The sequence below is a fragment of the Onychostruthus taczanowskii genome, unplaced genomic scaffold (assembly GCF_017590055.1).
Source record: "Onychostruthus taczanowskii isolate IOZ18803 unplaced genomic scaffold, ASM1759005v1 scaffold183, whole genome shotgun sequence".
In the NCBI taxonomy this organism is placed as follows: Eukaryota; Metazoa; Chordata; class Aves; order Passeriformes; family Passeridae; genus Onychostruthus; species Onychostruthus taczanowskii.
In genome coordinates, this window is record NW_024499051.1 from 731553 (window position 1) to 740473 (window position 8921).

At 47.5% G+C, this 8921-nt stretch overlaps 1 protein-coding gene across 1 annotated transcript; it reads right to left on the reverse strand.

The window, feature by feature from the left end:
- Positions 1-4594: 4594 nt before the first annotated feature.
- LOC121334143 (acrosin-like) lies at positions 4595-7434 on the reverse strand. Its single transcript, XM_041401043.1, has 5 exons — positions 7291-7434; positions 6769-7011; positions 6206-6471; positions 5790-5935; positions 4595-5323 (listed from the first exon to the last, which is right to left on the reverse strand). The coding sequence occupies exons 1-5, from the start codon at positions 7359-7361 to the stop codon at positions 4595-4597; spliced, it is 1455 nt and encodes a 484-aa protein (XP_041256977.1). The 5' UTR covers positions 7362-7434.
- Positions 7435-8921: the final 1487 nt, after the last annotated feature.

Genomic DNA, 8921 nt, shown 5'->3' on the forward strand with positions numbered 1-8921 from the left:
TGGCAATTTCATTCCCCTGTGTGTGGCTACACAGAAGGTGTATGCTGATAAGTTGTGCCACACATGAATTATGCTTGTCCATGCTGCTGTTCCATGAAGGTTTGGTAGAAGAGATCCATTCTTGGAACTATATTGAAGTCTTCAAGTATAATCCAAAAATGCTTCTGTTCTCCAGATATGTTCTTGTGCTCTCTCACTGGAGGGTGTCTGTCTCTTTTGGGGGCTAGCATAGAAATGCTCTTTCTTTTATATTCACAAAATATAAGTTGTCAATGAAAATTAATGTGTACTTGGGGGGTATACAGATAAAAAAAAGTAAAAGAGAGGAGGGCAGAAAATAAAGAGAGTACCTTGTACCTTGTCACCAGCCTGAGGCTGTGTGTGACTTGATATCATTACAGAGCCTTGAGTTTCCTGAAATTATAAAGCAACTTCAAAGAGAGAGGCCAGCGTGTTTTGAGTAAGAGTGGAACAGTTCTACCCTCGTGGGTAGCATGAAGAATTCCACTCTTATGCATTGAATATTAAATGCTTCAGAATAGAGGTGCTTGAAGCTCTGACAACAACTGTAACTTCCCCTTGATGTCATATGCAAGGTTAGTATTAGTTTGGGTTAAAATAATTTCTGAGCTAAAGGAGTTTGGCATGGTTGTGACTATGGAGTCACTGAAATGTACGGAATCAAATCTTTGTGGGTATTAATCACAGCATAAATGTTTGGATCACTTATTTAAACTGCTATTGCATTAAAGTGTTTGTGGAAAAATACTTGTTTTGCAAAGAACTACAAAAGTATTCCATCAAGTTCTGACTTCAACACACTGGTAAGAGTGCAGTTCCAGTGAGTGATGCTGTTGGAGTTCTCCACTCATCTTTGTAGAAAGGATGCTTTTTTGAGAGTTGTGATTTTTTTCCTCTCCTAGACTGTAGGTTTTTCCAAGGTACAATGGAAACAAAGGGATTCTCATGACTGTTTTAACTGTACTTGATGGGAATAATTTTTGCAGACATTATGCTGAATTCAGCTTCTCATAGAAACCCTGTAGTGGACATTCCATGGCACAGAGAGCAAAACTGTGAGTTCAGGCAGCAGTGTCTCATAGTCTGGCAGGATAACAGGTGACCTCTTCCCTCCATCTCTGGCCAGGGGCATCTTGCAGTGATTCTTTCAGGCAGAACATGGCTTGCAGGTAGAACATGTTGTTGGTTTTGTAAAGGTTCCTCTGTCATGTGGGGAGACTTTATTGTTTTGCTGCATATTGTTGTTCTGATAATAAAGGTGCAAGTTTAGTAGCGACTTTTTACTAGAAGGAACTGGATCGGGTTCTTACAGAATTCATTGGCACAAATTGGTTTTGTGTTTGGGACTCAAACTCAGGGAAATTAAAGCCTAATGTCCTGTCTTGAACAGGTAAAATGAAAACTGTTGATGATTCCTCTCCGTGTGTGGAGATACGAGGCTTGACTCCATTTCAGAAGGCTGATTTATTAAGTTAGATATTATATTAAAATACTACATTAAGACTATACTAAAAGAACAGAGAGATCAGAAGGCTCAACAAGAACGAACAGAACAGAATAACAAAAATCCTGTGACTGCTCACAGCCTTGGCACAGGTGGCTGTGATTGGTCATCAATGGAAAACAATCCACATGGACCAATCACAGATGCACCTGTTGCATTCCACAGCAGCAGATAGTAATTGTTTACATTTCTCTCCTGAGGCTCCTCAGCTTCTCAGGAGAGGAAAAATCCCAGCAAGGATTTTCCATAATATCATGGCTACAGAAAACCAGTGAAGTTTACAGTGCATTGCTTGCTTATCTGAAGACTTATAAAATTGACTTCTATACAAACTATTTTTGCAAACTTCAGAGGCCTCTCAGTACCTGAAGGGAGCCTACAATAAGGATAGAGAGATCATTTACAAGGGTATGTAGTGAGAGGAAAAGGAGGAATGGCTACAAACTAGAATAGAATAGTTTTAGATTAGATATTAGGAAAAAATTCTTTACTGTGTGAGTGATGAGGCACTGGAACAGCTTTCCAAGAGAATGGATGTGGATGAGAATAGATGCCTCATCCCTGGAAGTGTTCAAGGCTAGGTTGGATGGGGCTCTGAACAACCTATTCTAGTGAATGTGCCCCTGCCCATGTCAGGGGTTGGAAGAAGATGATCTTGAAAGTTCCTTCCAACCCAAATCATTACAGAATTCATTACTCTTGTATATATAAGTCCTAAGTAATCAGCGTTAATATATTAATTAATGTAATTACATGTTTGTGCTAAGAAATAGGTTATATGGGCTAATGATGCCCAAACTCTGTTCTTTGATTGTTTTGAGTTGCATATAGTGAATAGGAAGTGAAAGCAATTTATGCAATTATGTGGATGTAAAAAATCAGATCTGACAGACCATGGATTTCAGGGGAGTGCTGTTATATGCCTCAAATGTACTGTTAGGCTGGCAGTTGACTCCAATGACCCAAAGAACCACAGACCAGCTCAAAATACATCACCACAGGATTTCCCCGTGGTTGAAAGTTTTTGTTGGGATACTGTTTTATTTCTTTTTTAATTATAGGTTATACCCTGGAAAACTAGGGGTGCAATGTAACCTTGTAATTGGCAACCACAAAACTCTGCCCTGCTTTCTAAAATGTCAACAATGTACTCATCAAATGCTCTCAAGGTTGCCATAAAGTGGAGCTTATGTGGAGATTTTTGAAGCACTGGTGAAGTTTTGATTCCAAGTACAAAAATCAGCTTAGTTCCAGATTTTTTTGTATGTATGAGGTCCTAGTAAATATTCTCATTGAGCAAGAGTGTTGCTTTACAGGGCTGAGGATGAAAAGCTGCAATGCATTTCTGAGCACGGGTGACAATCCAGTCTTCGAAGGTTTCATTGCACTCACAACTGGAGTATTGGAAGAAACAGATTTGAAAATATCAGGCTCAGGGCAGTTTGGCAGAGCAGCCAAGTGGGTAGCTGGAAGAGCTGCAGGGAACAGACTCAATTTGGGCTGTTAGCTGAGTAAGGCATGACTAATAAGATTTTTTAACAAAGCATTTTTAGAGTCTATTGAAACCATCTATTTCCCTTGAAGAAAATAAAACATTAGCAAGTTTTCCCACTAATTTTAAAATAAAGCTCATGGTCTCACATTTAGCTTGTGTGGTGGGAAACTCCCTACAGTTAACTTCTGAAACCTTTCACTTTGGAAACCTTTCTAGGATTTAATAATCATCAGTGAATTGAGCTACTTAGGTAATTAAGCATTCAGCTGTTCTGCCATCTCAGTGTACAAATGGGTGCCTGCTTTTCATGTCAGGTGGGGTTAGAATGTTGGACAGAAGAATACTGAATTAATTGGAAAATTAACATAGATTGAATTACATTTGTGTGAGCTGTCAGTGATTTGGATGGGGAGGCTGGAAGTGTTTATTGGGGGATGCAGCAGTGTGGGGAGCAGGCATGGGCTTTAAATGCATGGGGGCAGGAAAGTGTTTTGGATTGTGGTACTTATTGAGATGGAGGACAGGTGGAATTTGTGCCATGGCATGAATAATACATGGCATAATAATTTTTTTTCCTTTTCCTCTGGTGGGTTTGTGTTTTGGTGCCAGGCATAATGCAAAGGATGACTTTCACTGAATGTAAGTGCTTTCAGCAGGCTATTGATTAAGAGTGTGACAGTATTGGTTTACTTTGTTTAAACTTAGTAGGTTCTGTAGCTATAGGGCCAGGGGGAATGGTTTTAAATGGAAACCATAGAGTAGATATAAGGGCTGGCTGCAACCAGCTTGGATAGAGATGAGAGCCTTCAGCTTCCCTCAGCCCTGAATGACCACAAGATATGGAAATTTAGGCTTACTTTTCTTATGAACATCACAGCTCAAGGTGTGCTCTCTGTGCGGGATTTTCAACTCCCTCCCCCAATTTTTCCTCTTCTATTAGGATTTTAAGAGAATAAAGCACATTTCAGACACTGGTGACATGTGAAAATTAGACCAGATAAATGAAAAAATACAAGTAATAGCATTGGCATCTGTACTGCAAAGCAGAATGCCTATTTTGCCACTGAGGAGACTGGGAAATGACATAAGGGAGAAGTGTCAGTGCTGTAAAAAAGCAACACTTCTCACAAATGGTAATTATGGGTGGAATTTATCTTGAGTACAGTGAGGCAGTAATGTCTCCTGGGAGTTTTCAACAAATACTGGAGCCTTAACAAAAATATTTTCCTATCTTCTTCCTAGTCTTGATGTAGCAGGTTCCTCCAGCCCATGGTGGCTCAGAGCACTCTCCTCTCTGACCATGCACTTTGCAGCTCTTTGGAGCCGCTCCTTTGTATCTAATAGGTCTTACCCAGGACTTGGAATTGCATTGAAAAGCTGGTTCACTTTGAGCATAGGTAATTTTATTTCAACAGCTTAGTCAACTCCAGTGTTTGCCTGCACACAGAAAAGGAGTGTGGGCAGAACAGAGCAGGTTTTTGACACTGAGGCTGCCTTTGGATCAGCAGGCATTGCCCAGCAGGAAATGGTTGTGGTGCACTGCAGTGTGCTGTGGATCCTGCCTGTTCTGCTGCTCAAGCTGTGGTTTGTCCAAGGACTTCATGAAGGAGCTTCTTCACCTTAGTAAAGAAGTCTACCAGCTTGTTGAGTGGAAATGGGCAGGAGCTAACCTCACCCAATGGTGTTGGCTTTGGAGTGGGGGGTGCTGTTGGCCAAGGCTTTTGAGAAGGGATTGGTGTAGGCAATGGATTATAAATAGGGGGTTGTGTTGGCCATGGCTTAGGAGTGGGAGGTGGTGTTGGCCATGGCTTAGAAGTGGGAAGTGGTGTTGGCCATGGCTTAGGAGTGGGAGGTGGTGTTGGCCATGGCTTATGAGTGGGAGGTGGTGTTGGCCATGGCTTATGAGTGGGAAGGGGTGTTGGCCATGGGTTAGGAGTGGGGGGTCGTGTTGGCCATGGGTTAGGAGTGGGGGGTCGTGTTGGCCATAGGTTAGGAGTGGGGGGTCGTGTTGGCCATGGCTTATGAGTGGGAAGGGGTCGTGTTGGCCATGGCTTAAGAGTGGGAAGGGGGCGAGTTGGTAGGTGAGCCGTCACAAAATGACTCCAGGTTTTTGATGTTGGAGAACCCCTTCCAAGTGTGTTTGTGCCTGTATGGACCAGGATCCAGTCATAGAAGTGCTGAGTGGAGATGTAGACTCCAGGCTGCTTTGCTCTGGCACAGCCTTTTCCCCAGCTGGTCACTCCGACAATCCACCAGTAGTCAGCATTGTTGTCCTGGCACATGAGAGGGCCACCGCTGTCACCCTGCAGTAGAGCACAGAGGATTAAGATGGTGTTGGTGGCACCTGCCAGCACTGGGGCTGTCTCCTTCTCTCTCACAGCCCCTAACAGAGCTGTATTCTGGGCAGAGGAAAGCTCTGCTCAGGGGCTGGAGCCTCCAGAAGCTTGGCTGTGAATGGCACGGGGTCCTCTATAGCGTAGGGCTCTCTGTGTTGTCCCTGCACAGGACTCCTGGATGTGCAGAGGATGGACGTTTGGTACCTGGACCTCTGTGCTGCCAAGCTAGCTAGCTGGGCTTTTGGCACAAGGGGAGTCCTGGGTAGGCAGGTGTGGATGGGGAGTGTGTGGGAAGCCCCCAGAGCAGTCGGGGGGGAGCAGGGGCTGGGAGGGCGACGGAGTGGCCAGGCAAAGCAGGCCCTGGGCTGTGTTGGGGCGGTGCTGCCCTGGCTGCCAGTGCTGCTGGGGCTAGTGGCTTGTGGCACGCTCTTACCTGGCAGGTGTCGATGAAGCCCTGCGGGTAACCAGCACACAAGTTGTGGGTATGGATTTCCCCTGCATACCAGTCACTGCTGTTGCAGAGCTGGACATCGATGAGCTGGACCTTGGCCTCCTGCAAGTGATCACTTGCTTGTTGAGCTGTGAGCAGAGAAAGGAATGAACCCTGAGCACCACATTGCCCATTCTCCTCTCCTTACTTGGGAAGGGTATTCTCTTCTGTAGGGTTTGGCTTTGCCTCTGCAGAGACACTGTGGTGCTGTGACCCTGCTGCCTGCCGCTGGGGAGCAGGCCTGGCCCATATCTGCAGGGGTGTACATCCTGCAGCCTGGCTTTGGCCTCTGCTGTGGGGAAGCCCAAACCCTCTCCCCAGTGTGCTGAGCTGGCAAAGAAGTTGCTCTTGGAACTCACATCTTGCAGTAGTGGCACCCCAGCCAGCAATCCAGCAGTTTTGCAGCTCTGAGACTCTTAGGGTGGGGTCAGCCACACAGGCCAGCTGAATGTAGGGGCTGCACTTGACAGGATGGTCCAACTCCAGCAGGGCAATGTCGTAGCTCATGTCAGCAGGATTGTAGTACTGGTGTATCAGCACCTGCTTGACACTGCGCATTTGTGCCCCATGGCCTGACTGAGTCAACTGGGTGGCCCCAATCACCACGTACAGCAGGCTGATGTTACTGGAAAGGAGATGGAGAGAGAGCCATGTGCCACAGGAGCCCAGCAGTTGACAGAACTTGGCTTGGAAAGGCAGAGAGGGAGCAGTGCTCTGGCAGGTATGAGTGCTCTCACACAACTTAGGGTGAGGGAATGTCAAGCTGGAAGCTGCTAGGAAACCTGGCACAAGCCCAGGCTTCTCCTGAGCAAGGTGGCAGCCTGGCTGCCTGAGAGGAAAGGGGATGGGAGTAGCAGGTGATGCTGCTGACAGGGCACCTGCTGGGATTGTGGGGATGTCCCCATTCCCTGCTCCTCCTTACTCAAACTTGTCGAAGCAGTGGGCTGCTGTGAGGACCCACTGTGTGCTGATGAGTGACCCTCCACACCAATGCCCTGGGTCTGGTACCCAGGGGTGCTGGATGCTGACAATCCAGGGCCAGGCCCCTGGCAGGGCACCGGCGCCACCCACGATGCGTGTCATGCCAGAGTCATAAGCCATGTCACCGTAGTAGTACGTCATGAGGCCGTAGTCAGACACCACAGCTCGGAGTCCGCAGGTCCCTCTGCAAGCAGAAAGTAATTTCCGTGCTGCTTCGTGGCCTGCTGTGGCTCAGGCTGAAGCTCAGCCCTCTGCCCTCCCCACAAGGGCTTGCACACACAGCAGGCCAGGGAAGCCCATGGGTTGTGCGTCTGTCCATGCCAGCACCTGGTTGCTGGCAAGGAACTGGGGCTTCCTGTGGTGGGTGGGAAGCTGTGGCCTGGCCATGGGGGACAGGCAGGTACTCTCCAGGGAAGGCCGCAAGTGCTGCCGTGGCTCCCCCCCAGGGTCTGGGGCCACTTACCCGCAGTTGTCCCATGTCCCGTGTGCCAGCCCGACCACAGTCAGCAGGACGAGGAAGCTGAACCAGTTCATGGCTGCCAGAGGCACGTGTCAGCTGCAAGCACTGAGGGCTCCGCACAGCAGCACAGCCACAGCCGCAGTGCCCACAGCACCCGTTGTGCCCATGGTGCCCTTTGCCCTGGGGCTGATGTCACAGAGGGGTGGGTTCCATGTTCTGGGCCCTGTGGGGTTCTGTGGCACAGGGCCCACTGGGGGAGGGGCAACATCTAACTGAGAAACCGTAGAATGGTTTGGGTTGGCAGGGACCTTTGTGATCATCTAGCTCTGACCCCCTTGCCTTGGGCATGGCGGGATGGCTTGCAGTAGACCCAGTTGTCCACAGTGTATACATCTTGGCTCAGAAGCTGTCCTTGAACGCTTTGAGGGATGGGGCATTGAAGTACAAAGTCCTGATCAACAGGCCCTGACTAAGGCCTGAACAAGAGGCCTTAGCAAAAATTGGCCAGTAGATGGACCTTTAAAACAAATGTTATCTATATCCACTCACTGGAGAAATATGGATTTACCTTTCCATACTTAGGAACTGGACAAGGCCACATCTGGCCTTGTTTTTAGGATGTGGGATCACAGAAAAATCTGTTGTTTTCTCCTGGAGCCCTCCCAGGCCTTGGGAGCATACCAGTAGGAAAATGAGGCCAGATGTTACTGCAGTAGAAATTTTGTTATCTTGCTTATGCCACAGTATAAAAACGGGGACCTCTCACAGCCCAGTCAGAAACTTCACTGCTTGTAGGGGAAGGCACCTGCAGGATTTCCCAGGTGCTGTCAGTGGTTCCCCTGTGCTTCACTATGAAAGTGACTTCCCCCTAGCTGATGGGCAGGCCTGGATGATGGTAAAGGATTAGGGTAAATTGTGATGTGTCTTTCTTCCACAATGTAGGCAGTCTTTTATAATTATGATTAGATGCATGGCCTATCTTGTCCTTTTGTAAATATTTGCTAATGATTTGATGTCCTGTTTACTTATCCATTTGCAATTTTAAATTATAGTAAATTACAGTTATTCCTGCAGTTGGTGTCTGTGTCTTCTGCGCTGACCCTGCCTCCATGAAAAACAGGCATCCACCTGGATGGATATGGAAACCTGCTCTGACTGGGTGAGAGTGGTGTGGGTAGGGAATCAAACAGGGCAACCATCGGCTCATTGGAGCCACCTGTGTTTCCAAAATGGTCACACAGGGGACTTTCCTCAGCACTTCGGCAGCCCAGATGGGACCCAAGGGCAGTACTGCTGCAGCCTCTGTCCTTCAGAGCAGGTACTGGTGAGTTCACCTGGGATCTTTAGAGCAGGAAGGAGCCAAATGGGGAGTGTTACAATTCTGTGTGCAGATTCTGTGTAAATTATAAGGGTGAATTTGAGCCTCTCTATTGTTGTGGCATTTGGTGCAGATTTGGTGAAATCACTGGTAGAGGGTGGAGAAGGCATGCAGAGCATGATCAGCATAAGACGGCCACAGAGGAGTTGTGGAGGCCCCTGTGAGGTGGGGGGCCCTGACTCTCTGCTAGGACACTCAAGTGTCTGTTCAAAGGCTTTGGGAGAGATGCACAGGGGAGAGCCTTGTGTCCTTCATG

Bases quoted from the DNA above. Each gene is read 5' to 3' on its own strand.
- LOC121334143 (XM_041401043.1), bottom strand. From the start codon at position 7,361: ATGAACTGGTTCAGCTTCCTCGTCCTGCTGACTGTGGTCGGGCTGGCA. The intron at 5,936-6,205 runs GTGAGTTCCAAG...CTCTGCTCACAG, and splicing joins GGGTGCCACTACTGCAAGAT to CTCAACAAGCAAGTGATCAC. The intron at 5,324-5,789 runs GTAAGAGCGTGC...GCTCTACTGCAG, and splicing joins GCTTCATCGACACCTGCCAG to GGTGACAGCGGTGGCCCTCT.